General features: G+C 34.9%; 1 protein-coding gene across 1 annotated transcript in view; it reads left to right on the forward strand.

The window, feature by feature from the left end:
- The window catches only part of Syn (synapsin), a 301,930-nt gene that overhangs the window by 273,064 nt on the left and 12,410 nt on the right, over window positions 1-16,456 (forward strand). The window contains exons 11-12 of the mRNA XM_089634409.1: window positions 12,056-12,148; window positions 14,126-14,238. Coding sequence (XP_089490535.1) covers window positions 12,056-12,148; window positions 14,126-14,238 — 206 coding nt within the window. The remainder of the gene's footprint in view (window positions 1-12,055; window positions 12,149-14,125; window positions 14,239-16,456) is intronic.

Below are 16,456 nucleotides of genomic sequence, written 5' to 3' on the forward strand. Positions count from 1 at the left end.
CCCAGTTAATTTTTTTGTTTAATCTCCATGACTTTATATAACTTTTTAAAGATGTGATGAATTATCATTGTGATGATTTATCCGGTCACCGTTTTTGTTTATGTATAATGTCGAAATGCGAAAATAATAGGATTTTTTTGAACATGAGTTCCGACATCGTGATAATACATTAGTTAAAATCTATCAATTTTTTCGTTAAGCGCCTGCCATCCCGTTTTTAATCGTATTATAGATAATAATTTAAATAGATTTTTAATAACACACATTTTTCTCTGTGCTTGCATTATTATACAAACGTTCCTATCCCCTTTCTTTTTCATAATATGATCTCTATCCAACCACACTCTCCCATGTGACAGAAAATTACCAATTTTCTACTGTTCTACTGTTCTTCTAATATCTTTGGTTCTACTGGATCCGGCAAACGTCTATTTTTCATCTAGACCAGGCTCTTTTTTTCATTTTATGGATTCTTTCGTAATCCTGTAACTAGCTAGGGCTTATAACAATTCCCTTTCATATATCTATATAACTAGTACTGCAGCTCATTTGGTCTTACTATGTCTGATGGTTGTATTTTATTTGACTGATTTTAAGTTACATTAATGTGTTTTATGAGAAATTCCTAATTGGTTAAAAAACCCCACACATATTACAAGAAAAATGAAAAAAATAGGTTGTTTGTTTAACCCGTCCCTCTACCCATCACGCAAAGTAGAGAGCGGTATAATTACTGCAATGCATACTGATGTAGATTCAGTGGATCTTTGTCACGATCTGCCAAAATAATCCGGTTGTGAATTAATTCAACTAATACCAATATAAACGGCAGAAAACCTATAACGGGGAAGTCGCTGCTAGGATGATTCATTCAACACTAGGCGAGAGTTAAACAAATTAAAATAGATTCGAAACAAACACACTGTATTTAGAAAATATCGTGGTCCGGTGGGACTATATTATAATATAGTGTGTTAGCTTATTGAAGGTGACTGGGTGACTAACTGACCGAGTGCATAATCGCCCAAAATACTCCCGAATTCAATGCACGCGCATGTGCAATAGATGTGTGTGCACTGGACATTGGGATAGTGTGGCTTCTTGCATATGAGTGCAGAGTTCTGAAGGAACGCGTGAAGAATTGCAGTGATGATGGGAATCTGGTTCTGAAATGAGTGGGTGAATGGTAATAGTGATGGACCGAATCGAGATATCATTCAAAAATTATATTTATAAAAAGGTTCGAAACGTTCTGTGCATCTAAAATTCACGAAACATCTTGGCAATCGAATGTGTCGCTTGGATTCCTCTTATGGTTTATAAATTACGTCGATTTCTGTATTGTTGTTATTTTTAGAACACAGTAATTTATATAATATATTATGTAGAATAGTAATAAAACTCCACTCATGTTTTCTTTCAAACGTAAATATTTTTGAAATTTTAACCTTTGAAACTAGAATAAAGACTGAGGTGAACTTCAAATTCGGTCTGTGGCTAAATTCAGCATAAACAAATTTTATTGGCCACCTACGCAAAACCACTAGGTTAAATTGCTACGGAAATTGTATTTTAAAACTGAACAGTGAACACGTCTTCTGTCAGATTACATTCAAAATCGAGATGATGTGCATGCGCCAAAAATACTTTTTGTGGATAAGGCTTTTTTTCAAAATCTCAACATTAATATTATTTTGCTACCCGAATATTTTTGATATCGCTTGACCTCTGGGCTGGAGCCCTAAATTACTTGATAAGAGGGCAGTCCATCTGATTGACAATACGTTGTTAATAAGCTGATCATATCAGGTTATTTTCTTCAGGGCCTCCTGTGTGGAGATAATATAAAAAATAAAAAAAGCATACTTACCTGGTAGGTCACTTAAGATTAACACTTTTAAACATTATCTTATTGTTTATTAGCGAAATTTAGATACAGGATTTAGGACATAATTGGAAAATTGGATACAATTGTACTTTCTATCAGGAATGGAATATTTAATTTACGGGTATGGCTGCTTGAAAAGGTAAGTTTTTAGTTTAGACCTGAATTCAGTTGGACTTGTTGTAGATCTTTGTTCCGGAGGAACCTTGGGATTGGAGCCTGGGCCCAAGGCTTGGAATGTTTATTCCAAGCCTTGGGCCCAGATGCTCCGAAAGCTCAATCACCAAACTAAGTATTTGGCTTGCGCTAAGGTTTCATCAGTCTGCCTACGGCTGATTATGTTGCTGATTTAAGAGTTGACTGCCTCAGACCAGTGTTTTCCGGGACGCATAGTTCAGAGATGTAGGGTGGGGCCATTTCATTGATGGATTTAAACACCATCCAGCACAGTTTGTACTGGATTCTTTCAGGGCACTTGAGCCAGTGAAGGTTACGAAGGTGTTCTGAAATGTGCGAATATTTTGAAACCCCGGTTATGAGCCTTGCTGCTGCATTAAACACTGATTGAAGCTTATCAATTTGATTTTTTGGAAGGCTGGCATAAATGCCGTTGCAGTAATCGAGACGTGAGACTACGTAAGAGTTGATAAATAGTTTTGTTGCTTCTGTAGAAAGGTTTGTGGTATGCTTCGGTACACGACCGCGAACTTAGACGGACAACCATTCACAGTTGATGTTGGATGAGAACGGGTCGTTTCTTTGACACATTTGTGTAAGTCGGCTCGTATGTGGAACGGCATCTGCTTTTCCTCTTTTATATAATCCCATCCTCTTCAAGGCTCGCATTAATAAATCCTCTCCTATGTACAGTCACTTCCTTAACTCTTTTCACAAAGACGCATGTGTCACATTAGAGAAATTGTATATATTTACTCCAAGAATGACCCATAAAAATTTTAAAATTAAAAGAATATTGTGTCAGCGACGTAAAAACTAAATGGGCAACCTGGGCAATCGTCCGGAGAAGAACATTTCTTGACACACTTGTACACAAAATGTGCAACAATACTGTTGACGTAAAACTACGACTCCACTGTATGAGTTAGTGTTAAAAGGTGCTGCTGAGATAAGCCCTCTGTATACTAAGGGAAACAATTAGCCTAAACTTGTTCCACTATTAGAACGCAATAAGTGATGTGCGGCGTGTTCGGTAGTTTTAGTTAGAGCGTTGGAAGAGTTGGAGGTCAGTTGGAGGTCAGTTGCAGGTAAAAAAGATGGAACATATTTTTTCGCTTCATTCCTTGTCTAAATATAATACATCAATGTTTTTTACACACTCGAAGGATCAGTGTCAAAACTATGTCAACGGCTATGTTATATGGGACTATTAATTTCTACACATCCGCTGGACTCGATGAACTCGATGGACAGTATTCCTCAATATTTTAAATCTGTGTTTCTGGAACAACCGTTCATCTACATAGGTGGGACAATTGTAGGATTAAATGCTGAAGATTCGTATCCATCAAGCCTTTGCGAATAAATATCTACCTACCTATAAGAGTATATTGCTCTAACAAATAAATCATTTTTCAGTTTTTGGTCACGTTCTTTTGAAATATGATATCCCTATCCAGCTTCATCCTGCCTGCAATTGATAATAATCTCCCATAGAGAATCATCGGTGCATTCTGCGCATTTATCTCGGTCAGATTAGTGGTGACTTACTGAGGCGTGTTCCCGTGGGAGGGTTCCCTTTCCAGTGTCCAGTCTTACGTGCAAATTACTCTGCAGATTCGCAGCGGAGGCATTTTTCATAAGCGTGCTCAATGCGATTAGCTGCAACAGTTGATCAGTGGTCAGTGATCACCTCGGGTCATTGAATTCAGAACACGTGCGTCGTGGATCTATATAACCTTACGTTTTACTGGTCAGCGCGGAATTAAATCTAATTTATAATTATTGTTTCATACTTAGGTTTTGATACACTATACAGGGTTTTCTAAGAAACAGTAAACAGTCCAGATGATGAGCTCATCGGCGTGTCGTCATATTGGATGGTTGTAGACAAATGGCGCCTGAAGCAGCTGGCATTTTGGCTCCTTTTAATTAAATTGTGTATGTTAATACACTGTAATAAATGTCACTTCTGTAGGTACTGAAAAATACAAGGGACATAGGGGCACTCGCTTTTTTCGATCTGGGCCTCCGTAGGTTAGGTTAGGTTAGTTTTTATTTTATTTTGTAAACAATAAGCTATGTGTGAGATAGTCCATCCTATCTCCTTTAATGTGTTATTGATATGTACTTTAAACAACACGAACTATAAATAAATCTAAATAATAAACATGATATTAATCAATGACGTTTCATTCATATATAAAGAAAAGTTTTTAAATCAAACAGTACCTTTCAAAATAACAAAAAAACAGGTTACCGATTTCGATAGCTATGTAAAAAATACTTCGGACCAACATAACTACAGATACCTAGGAATAACATTATTTAGTATTTAAGTTGCCAAAAATATCAGATTCATTAATAATAAGATTAAAGAATTCGAAACACAAACTGAAAGCATGTATTAAAATTGAAATAATATTAAAAAATAAAAATAAAACAAAGACTTAAAAAACTTCTTTAACTAAATTAATAGCACCCCTCCCCCCACCAAATGCACAAGCACAGTTTTTATAGAGTACATCATTAAACTAAAATATAGAAATAAACTACAAAATTTTAAAAGCCCCAACTGCGTACATAAATAAAAAATAATTAAATGTTACAATACTAGCATATGAATTATTACTCGTTATCATTTGTTATGTGTGAAACCAGAAGAGGAAAGTGGGGAAGTACCTGGCTATTCAGATGTGGTCACCAAACATGGCCAAATCCATTTCAAGCAATGTTTCAATTCTGAATGGTGGTCTTACACAAGAGCGATACCGAGAGTAACTTCACTCTGGAACGTGCTGAAAATATACTATACAGGGTGTATCGGCACGTACCCGACAAACTTTAACCAGCTATTCCTTAGCATATTTGGAGTAAAAATCTTATGTGCACTTTGCTGTCCGGTAACGTGTTTTTTTAATAAAAAATTTACTATTTATATTTTCACCACATGTCACCACTGTTATATCCTTTGTCAAAGTTTGAAAATCCATCTGGCAATATTTTATTCGAGTTCCGTTGAATAATGTACGTCTGTACCTGTACCTAGATTGGCGCGCTTTTACAATCACAACGAAATGGCACGGCACCATCATTTTTAACTATTATTATTTAGTGTGTGCAAAAGAGCGAAGACGCTTTTCGACATACTTGCTTATAACAGCTGTTGAACACGAAAAGCAATGCCAATGACAGTGATGTAGTGTGGAAATTTTTATTTTTTTTGTTTTTAATTGAAAAAAAAATGCTACCGGACAGCAAAGTGCCCATAACATGTTTTACTCCAAATGTGCTAGGGAATAGCTGGTTAAAGTTTGTCGGGATAGTGCCGATACACCCTGTATATTATTTGAGTAAATCGTAAAATAACACAAATTAATCAAAAAATATTCTTGCGCACCTCTGGCTTGCGTGTGTCAAAATTACATATTTTTTATAAATAAATTTAAATAAAAATGACCTACCTATTAACCTATTTTATTACGACCGTTTTACGTAAAAAATGATGAGAAGAAGTAATGACGTCATAATGTTACATACGAATAATAATAAATGTGATTATGGTGTAACTAGTAGTGGGTGACTGTTCTAGAATGAACATTAGTCGTGTATTATCAGTTCACTTTTGCACCGGTTATTGTCCCTGTGTTTTGTACGGTAAATATTATCTTACATTCACTGTTAAATTAAATAATAAAAATTTTAAATATCCGTAACGAAAAAATTTATATTATATCTATTTTCTATTCAGTTACCTTAACAGTAAATTAATCGTTAAGTTATTCGTGTAGAATTATTTTGTGTTAGTATGTTTAAAAATATATTTTCCATATTTTTATAAGCCATTTTGTCAGATATAGAACCAAAATAACTTTTTTTATTTCAATGTTTTTTAAACTTTCTTTTCATATTTTCGGGTTTATGTTTAGACGCATTTTAAAAGACATTAAACAGCTGATATTAACCCCTTATCTACCGATTTATTTTAAATTTGGCCAAAAGATTTCCAACTTCAGACCCGAAAATAAAAGCTCAAATCAAAAAAAGTTATACTACAAAATCGACTCCAAATATGACGTAGAATCATCAGTTTCCCACTTTTATTACACTTTGTATTTTGAGTGGTTCTAATCACAATTATTGAGAATGAATTCACTACCATAGGCTGAATAAAATTGCAAAAAATATGTAAATTCTAATTAGTTCTTATGCCGTCCAGTGACAATGTATAATTTTCACGAAACGATTATTTTATTCGATACATGCGTGCTAAGGCTTACATTTGCGGGCTATTATCAAAATTAGAATATAGATTGTAACATTAAAATAAATTACACACTTACGGATTAGTCTTGCTTATTTTTTGTTTCGTAAACATCTTAGAAACATTTAAGTTGTGATAAATATTAGGTGGTAAAAATGATTTGGTTTACAACCAATAATCAATAACCACCCGAAGCATGTGGGTACTGGGGACACAGTAAATAACCACTGAGATTATATTTATTTAGTCCAATGTCCAACCGCTTTTTCTAGCGTAGTAGTAATCGGGATATTCAGGAAATGATTTCCAATGACGAAATGTAACCGTGCCCATTGGTTATTAGTATATTACTTCCCAGAATCACATCTGTTGTAAACAAAAAGCCAGTGGAGGAAGTGTGTAACAATAAGGTGTAATTGGATTCATTGTGAATGCTTGCTACGTCATCGTCATGCGTCTTTTAAACCATTATTTAACGAAGACGTTAAACTGCACGGAAGTTAGAAGCTTAGTGTATGCCTTCACACTATAACACGTTTAAACTCTAAATTCATCCTAGACTTGTAGAAAAGTCAGAAGATGTCACACATAAAAAAAATTAAAAATTGATATATTTATCCGAGATAGTCTCTAGATTGCATTTAGTTCGGGAAGAATCTTACATACAAAAAGTTAGTAAAGCCAGTAAAAATATGCGATCAGAAAATGATGATAGTGTTGGTAGTTCTTAGTCAAAGCATGATACAGTTAAATATGAGGGGTGGGGTCGAATTAGCTCAGTGGTAGAGAGAAGCCCCGGCCCAGTCTGAGATTCTGGATTCAATTCGTAGATGCGACCAAATTTTTTTCTGATTGTTCTGTTTCTAATTTTCATTTGAGAGTCGCTGATATTGTGTTCAATGATTCATTTTTTTATATAAATTATTTTTAAAGAAGCAGGTAAAATAACAACATGTCTTATAATAATAATATATTTAACGAAATGCACCAAGGCGAAGCAAGTAACGCAACATCACTTCAATTCATTTTTATATTTTTTTTACAAAAACCCCCTAACATAACTTACACGATTATTTTTTAATATGACACAAGCTGATTCAAAATTAGTCATGGTTACTTTGAACATAAATTTGACCAAAGGTCAAAGAAACCTAAAACAATTCCATTCTCCTTCAGATCGGGGGAATCCGGAAAACCCGTTTGAAAAATGCATTATAATCTTATTACGATAATAGCTATGAGTACATATTTTTCTATGTGATGCTTCACAAAAATCCCCCTGGCTGTATACATGATTCTTGAAATTTTACAAAATGTCAAAGAAACCAAAGTAATTTCCATCCTCCCTCAGATCGGGGAAAACTGGAAAACCCATTTAAAAAATGCATTATGATCTTATTGGGATATTTACTATGGGTACAATTTTTTTATTTGACGCATCACAAGAGTTCCCCTGGCTGTACTAGCCAACTTGGCCTTCCGATCGGGTAATTTTTTAAGGTGGGTTGTGGAATTAACTTAAGAAACGGATTGAACGAAGGATGAAATACTAAAGCTGGCAGCTCGTTTGGCGTAGGAAACATTATTTAAAAATAACTTGTAATATGGGTCTTGAAGAGATCCGAAAGAGGAACTTTAATAATGACAGTCTGTACTAAATAATAAAAACCGTTTTACAACCGAATGAGTACACACATTACTGGTTTTCCACTGAATAAAGGTTTCATGCTAGTCATAACGTCTCGAAAACGTTAGAAAGTAAGCCAATAAAAGTTATGTTTTTAAATACCAGATTTTATATTTCTAGACGATGAATTAATAACTTCCCGGGGAATTCCTCAAGAAACATCCGAGATATTTAGTACCAAGTTCATCAGAAATAATTAAAATAAACCCCTCGGAAAGATCAATTTTCTGGGCCTGCTAGAGTATATTCGACTGGTCCATTAAATATTGTTTGTTCACGACTTGTCGTTAAGATTCCCACTTTCTTTTAGAGATTTGCAAGGGTAAATTCAACGGCAGGTCTATCCAATAAACCAGGTCTGCGAGTCGCATATTTTCGTGCATGGCTTCTTAACTTACACCGTTAAGATTCCGACTTTATATAAATGTTTTATCTCGTCTTGTATCAAATGTAGCGACCTCCGCCGTTCTCTGGTCCAATGTTTGACTGCATCGCCTACGCTCCGCACTCTGACGCCGCGCTGGTCAATAGAAAAGCAATGAGCGAGTTGTTTTTTCGAACGCACATTGTAAACCAACCACCCGCCAACAGGATATTGACTCAATAATAGTAATAGTCTGTTATTCTCGCTTTTTTAATGGTAACATTGATGTCACCGACACTACGAGCTTATTATCAGAATTTCGTATTATTTCATTCATTTCAATCCTGCAAATATTGACTGAGAGAAAAACAACTAGAGCTAGTGAGACTATGGCATCCTCAATTGGTATATTTTGTGAGGTTGAAGGTAGTGCAGAGAGGAACGAGATGTGGAAAAGGAAAGTGGAGGAGCTATTCAGATCTGGTCACCAATCATGGCTAAAGCCATTTCAAGCAACGTTTCAATTCTGAATGCTGGTCTTACATCAGGGCGATACTGAATATATCGATATCTTCTACTCTGGAACGTGCCGCAGGTATAGGTACTATATATTATTTTAAATGAATAACTTGTGAAATATTCGGCTTGCACTTGCTTGGCCGTCTAACACTACCCACATAAAGAAAAAATCATATTTTGTAATTTTAATGAAAACTTGTTTTCCTAACTTCGTTGATTATACGCCTTATAATTTCCATCAAAAACCATCTTCAAATAACAACAATAAAAATTTTGTGAGATAAAACATGCAATTCGCAAAAAAACTTATTTTGTGAATGAGAGTTTAAGACAGTACGCTCCTTTTATATCCGTACTCTAAAATCCATCTAGTTTCCGAATAAAAAAGTTTATTTATTAACTTTTCCAAAAACAGTATACTTGTTAACACCCATTATTATTTTCATTTGAGATTACGAAACAGAGAGCAGTACCTACCTACATTGACGTTAATTAGTTGAATATTTGACGGAGGTCTGGTATGTATAACACCATCGCAATTTTGAGATCAAACAATCTTTGATGTGGGTTCGTAAATCTGAAATCATTTCACGGGAATTTCGGTAATTCCGGACTATAATATCCGCACTCTAACTGGCTCCAAACCAAATACCGAAGCGGTTAGATACATTAGAAGTATTAGATACGCCGAGAGAATGTTGAAGTTAATATTGCTTGCAAATAAGGTTCACCATCAAACATTTAGTCGAAATGTAAGTTGGATAATTTGGTTTGATTAATAATGCTTTTTTTAATTTTCGTTCTTCGTTTTCATCTCAATATACTGGAAGATATTTATTAAGGCTTACAAAGCCAAAGGCTTATTTTAACTGTTTTTTTATAAAATGAGCTGTGTTGTACATCTTTTGATTTTTTTAAATATTTTTTTTAGATTTTTAAAGAGTCTCAACTGCTCCTGACTGTCCGGAGCCAAGTTCAACTTCTCGTGTCGCAAATAAAGCCAACAACATCTAGTCCCAATCAGTCAGTGATCTTACTCTATCTTATTCAACAAAGGTAGTGTTTTTATGACATTACAATTGAATGAAATTATCGTTAGTACAGGAACGAGCGCAAATAATGGAAACTCTTCACGAACGAACACAAGATTAATGATTGTATTAATCCAAGCCCGAACCATCCACCTAAATCAGAGATCCGAGAAACTCTCTTCTGGTTAATTTACTCTTTCCGCCACGGAGGCTAAATAACACACGCCTGAGAGTTGTTATTTGTTTCAGAAGGGAGTTACGTATTCGGTAGTAACACTTTTTTGTGGCGTGTGGAGAAAGAAGTTCTTGGATGTATGTTTCTTTTATTGTATGTTTTTATTTAGTTACAATAAAAAACATTTTTATGTCTGGTGTAAACCTATTAACAACTTATTTATATGGCAAAGGACACTTTACAATACATAAACTTATTTTTACAGTATTTAGGCATAACCCACAAAAAGCAGTAAGGCTTTAGGCTTCTTTAACATCTGATATTGAAACATTCGCCAGGAGCTTTTTGCCACATTCGCGCTTTTTTGCTCGATTTGAGCAAGTACATTTTTACGTGAACATCTCACAAGAGTTCCAACTGTCTGAAGTCAATAAGGCTTCTCCAATTGGGGCATGGTGTGAGGCTGGAGGGACTGGGAATAGAAAAAAGATGTGAAAGGGAAAGGTCAAAAGTACCTACCTACGTAAAACAGGTGTAGAGTTGAGTGAGTAGTATTGTGTTAAAGTTGTGTTTTCCATGTAAGTTTCCTTTCGAACAGAAAGGCATTAAAAAGGTCAACATTTAATCAAATATTCATTGTGAATAATGAAAATCTTTGAAGCTCTTAAGAGCAAATAATACTAACCAACTAACTAACCATCACGCCGTTTTACCCGAAGGGGTAGGCAGAGAGGACGGATCGCCAACCAACTCGGTCTTGGCACACACTCCTTACCTCATTCACATTCATACATCGTCTCATGCATTATTTTCCATTATTCTGACTCTATCTTATTCACTTGGTCGTCTTCCTCGGGAGTCCCCGGCTTCTGCTAACATTTGCATTCCCCAATAATAACATTAGTAAATAATAACACTCGGAAAATTCATTGAGGTATAACACAAATCCCACAATTTGTCAGATTTTTAATTTTTAGTCAAAATTACGCTAAGGTAAAAAAAACACTTTCTCTGAATGAGGCTTAACGTAGCTGTGAAGTTGTTTTTCGTTTAATAAATAAACCAGTGGAAAATCTTTATTATTCTTTCCTTTACTATATCTTCAGAGCTTTTATTACCCACGAGGTATCGATTGAATGCCCACTTGTACAGCACATCACGAAAGTTAATCGGAAAATGTGAGAAATTTGCCTCTGTAAGGTATTAGTTAGTTAATTTCCGAAAACCATTTGCGCGAAAATAGACATTTCTGGAAATTAGTCATTTTAAATAAACTTCCTGGTGTGCAAGTTAAATAATAACCTATTCTTGCATCTCGATATTGAATGTTCTAAAAATATATTTTTGTTCACGCTAACATTTGTTTGTTTTGTCGTATTGCCAGGGATTTACACAGAGTTTTTCGAAATCAGATATGGACAGTAATTTTTCTTTTACTTAGAACGTAATTTGCGTAAAATTTCACCAAGTAGTATCAACATTCTTTAATATTTAAAGATTGGGAAAGGGGATGAAGATGGTTTTATGATATCTCAAGTAGACCTTACCTTTTTCGTATTATATATGTCAAATATGCAGAATTTAATGAATATCGTAATAAAATTGTAGATTTGTTGAAAACAAACCCACACAGGATACTCCTATTTTTGTAATTATGAATTACATACGTAGAAAGATATATATAGATAGACGGGCCCGATGAATAGCCCATCGATCAATTACAGGTAATTTTTAAATGGCCAGCGATAATTAAAAATCCACTATATTTAATGTTTTTAATAATCTAATTTCATTTCTCCACATGACTACAACTGTGTTTTGTTGTACTGACTTTTTTGTTGTTGTTGAAAATTTGATGACACCACTGAATGTGTCATGTTTGGGCGTTTGTCGCTTTTGTATTTGTTGCAGAACTTGTTTTATTAATTGGAATTTGTTTGCTGTTTGTTGCAGGTGTCAGTGCCGCGATTCCCCGTGGTTCTCAAGGTTGGCCACGCCCACGGCGGAGTGGGGAAGGTCAAGATCGAAAACCAATCCGACTTTCAGGTAAATATTCAGCTTCACCTTTTTAACCTAAGAATTATTTCCCATAAACCAATAAAATTTTCCAGAAACTAAAATTTAAATGGGAAATCAGTGATGTAAAGTCACCTCAGCTGTGTTCATTGTTCATGCCCGAAAGGACGGAGCCACCACAATCTAAGCAGCTACCGCCCAATACGACAGTAGAACTCGAGCTCCCCTCGCCCAGTTCTCCTCGCCAAATGTATATGTGAAGACACCTTACGATAGACGTCGCGCGTCGTCTCAAGAGTAGATAACTATGTATAAAGTAAGCATTATTAACCAGTTGCTTGCGTCGTAAAACATTACGAAATACAAATTTTGAGATTATTATTACTTAGTAATATTAATTTGTATAGGAACTACAATTCCGCTCCAATTCCGTTTTATGGGATGACATGCTTACATCCGTACAAACCCATCCGTGCAATGAATGCTTCTACTGTCTCTATCAATATACTTTAACTTGTTTCAATATGGCATCATTTGAATATCTTATCTTAGCTGATATTTGACGCCACGAAATTAGTACGTCTACCGAAGTCCTAACCGGCGATTTAGTCAGCATAACTACTCATTTGAAAGATACCATTTATTTAACATTTAAAACTAATTTCCAGGGATTCTTCGATGGTTGTTAAATAGCTTTATAATTATTATTGTGTGTTACATATTGAGCATGGTTCATGTGCTTAATTAATTTGAACCTCAGAGCTACGGCGAAACCCTCTGGAGCAGCTTTGGCGCCGTGCGCCATTTGGAATGAATGTAACAAATTCCACTCTACACATTCTCTGAACAGTTATGGACCCTAGATCTTTTTGTGTTTTGCCTGTATTGCATCGTTTCAAACAGAAGTATTTTTCCGTACAATATATAGCCACCTTTAGTCACGGCATATTATATAGCGTAGTAGTCATCGACCAACAATATATCGTTTATACGACGATGGTAGCACTCCAAGAATCTGTCGGTAAGAAATTTAACAGGTTTGATTACCGCCTGCGCAAATCTAATAAAATATGAAATATATCATTGTTTTTTTTTTGGGCGCTGGACGTGTGAACGGGTGCTAAGGCAGGCGAGCACTGCAGTCATAAATAAACCACTCATAACTGCAGTTATAATGTAGATTTAGATATCTCGACAAATTTGGCAACAACACGCCACTTGGAGCGACCTGCTCCAACTGCGAATGCATAGATCTTAGGACTGCGAACCCGATTGTCCTTACCCATGCGTATTTCTGCAATTTTACAGGATGGAAGTAAGATTCGCTACTTGCGTTGTCCTCGCATAATAACAGCTTTATTTCTTCTTCAATAGTTGCAAAATTACTTCGTGGCATCATTTTAATTATATGAAAACGAAATACTTTGTATACACCACTTTTCATTATTTAAAATCTACTTGTTTCAAATCCAATGGGCTTCTTCGTCAGTATAATGAAAATCAACAAAACTATCAATTTTAAATAATTGATTTTAAATTAATTAATTCTAAATTAATTAAATTAGTTTATTGTTGTAAAACTGACGAAGCCATTGACTTTGAAACATGTATATTATTATTAATTAAAAGTGGTGCGGAAAAGTATTTCATTTTCATTTAAGAACATTATTCTTTTGTTTCCAGGATATGGCAGGAGTAGTGGCCATATCTGGCTCCTACTGTACAGTGGAGCCTTACATCGACGCCGAGTTTGACATTTTCATATAACAACTTTATTCTTATTGTTTCCAGGATATGGCAGGAGTAGTGGCCATATCTGGCTCCTACTGTACAGTGGAGCCTTACATCGACGCCGAGTTTGACATTTTCATATAACAACTTGATTCTTATTGTTTCCAGGATATGGCAGGAGTAGTATCCATATCTGGCTCCTACTGTACAGTGGAGCCTTACATCGACGTCAAGTTTGACATTTTCATATAACAAGATTATTCTTCTTTTTTCCAGGATATGGCAGGAGTAGTGGCCATATCTGGCTCATACTGTACAGTGGAGCCTTACATCGACGCCAAGTTTGACATTCACGTGCAAAAGATTGGAGCCAACTACAAAGCATTCATGTAAATATCGTAATTAACTATAGCTTTATGAATCCATATCCCAACTGCTGTTTTACGAAACAAAACCAGCGAAGTGTTAAACAGTGGAGGCCACAAGGTTTAATGACCCATTTGTTTCATCACAAAATATCGCCTATTTTTAATGTGCAGTGTAATATTATCTTCATTTTTTAATATTTCTGACCACACCTAGGCCAGTTTTTTATTGTGATATTTAATGGCAAATTTTTGAACATCATCATCATCTCTGTTAGCATGGTGCCATCGAAGATTTAAAATAATATGTTTTTAAAACGAATGAAGTCACAGCTAAATATATGCACTGTTTTTTAGCATAGCATACCCATTATAATCTACGAAAGTAACATGTTTTCGGATATAATTCATTCGATAAAAATAGCTGAAGAACATTAACATTTTTAATAACCATTTTTTGTAATATTTTGTAGACGTCACCCATTATTCTGTTTTGTCCCTTCCCTTCTATTGATGCCATTGGGAGATAAGAGGTGGAGGGGGATTAACAAAAAAAATTATCTTATATTTAGAATCTTCATAATTTCACGGAAAAAAAATTATCTGTATCAACAAATAAGAAATGGATATGTCGATGTTGGTTATCGCCAGATTCAGAGAAAACGTAACTAAATTAGGATGAGCAAATATGAGGCAAAATCCCACGTCAAAAGGCATTGTTTTGCAGGTTACTGCCAACAGTGCCAACGTCACGCTTCTCAGAAGAACACAACATTATGGCTTATAGCAACGCAATGTCTTCGTAAAACGCACATATCGTTTGTTTACACCGAGATCATTGAAAACAGGTTTTTATAAACTCGATGAAGATTGTCTCAAAATACTCCATGACACCGTAAACCAAAAAATATGTAAAACTCATTCAAGAAGCATTCTTTGATAGAGTGTTACGAGACGCGGTATTCAGACGACGTCAGAAGACAAATCGATCGTTTGAAGCATTTCTATTTCCATTTTCCCGTAATTTGTATTTTGCAAACATTGCGTCAAAGTGCTTATTTATGATTTAACTTCAACCACTTGAGACACATATCTCGCATGATGATGATGCAATATCCAAAGCTAATATCCGCTCTTCCCGACATTTCCGCATACTTTGAAAGCTTTCCAATGTTGTTACATAGAGGAGTACCCAGTTTAAATATTATTATCGCGGTACTTGGAAAATGGCACGCAAATCGAAAAAAATAGAATGGTAGAATATAGAATCTGAAAATCGTTATTTGTATTAAAATTTTTTGAATAGTTATGAATATAATTGACACGTTTCTGTTTTACACTAACGACTCAAATAGTGCATGGGACGGGGTGCGGCTCGCACAAATACTGTAAATTCTTTTTGGCTGCTGGTGAGCTGATGATGAAGAATATGATGAGTACAAATATGCAATTTTAGTAGTGTTTCTAGGTAACAAAAGGCCTATTAGTCCATAATAGCCAGGTAAAATTTCAAACACCCATATGAGGTTAAAATTGTAAGGCGCAAAGAAGCCGTTCTATTTGTTTAAAGAACAGTAACTTTAAATTCAGTAAATTTAAATGATTCACCACTTCACGGCATATAAGAATCTAGAAAATTAAAAGAAATACTGTAAATTCAACAGGACACGGACACCTTGATCCCCGAGTCTAGCTTGTAAAGGCAGCACGAGCTTTGTAGGACCAATAGGAAGATAGTCAACAAAACAAGTAATACTTTTCCCAAGTTCTGTCGGATGGGGAATTACTCGTGACTGCTTATACCAATCGCTTCTCTATTTATTGGACCAAATTATTAATTTCTTATTTAATATGGGTAATTGTTTTAACAGAGGTTGAGATCCTTATCTCCTCACAGAAATATATAATATAGCAGAGTTACATTACTTGACATTTTTTAAATCCCTGATAAGACCGAAAATTCAATAAAATAATTGCATATTTATTGTTACTAAGTTTAATTTGTAGAACTCCATTTTATTTTTTATATATTCAATAATATTGTTATTAGGTTTATAAAAACAGTTTATTTTTAAACAAGTTCTGCTGTGTAATTATTATTACCCGTGACAGCTGTTTCGCCCTCTGAAGGCATTATCAAACGATAATATAATGCCTAGTTTGATAATGCCTTCAGAGGGCGAAACAGCTGTCACGCGTAATAATAATTACACAGCAGAACTTGTTTAAAAATAAACTGTTT

This window comes from Hesperophylax consimilis, chromosome 1 (genome assembly GCF_061612785.1).
Source record: "Hesperophylax consimilis isolate HC1 chromosome 1, BYU_Hcon_1.0, whole genome shotgun sequence".
Taxonomy (NCBI): domain Eukaryota; kingdom Metazoa; phylum Arthropoda; class Insecta; order Trichoptera; family Limnephilidae; genus Hesperophylax; species Hesperophylax consimilis.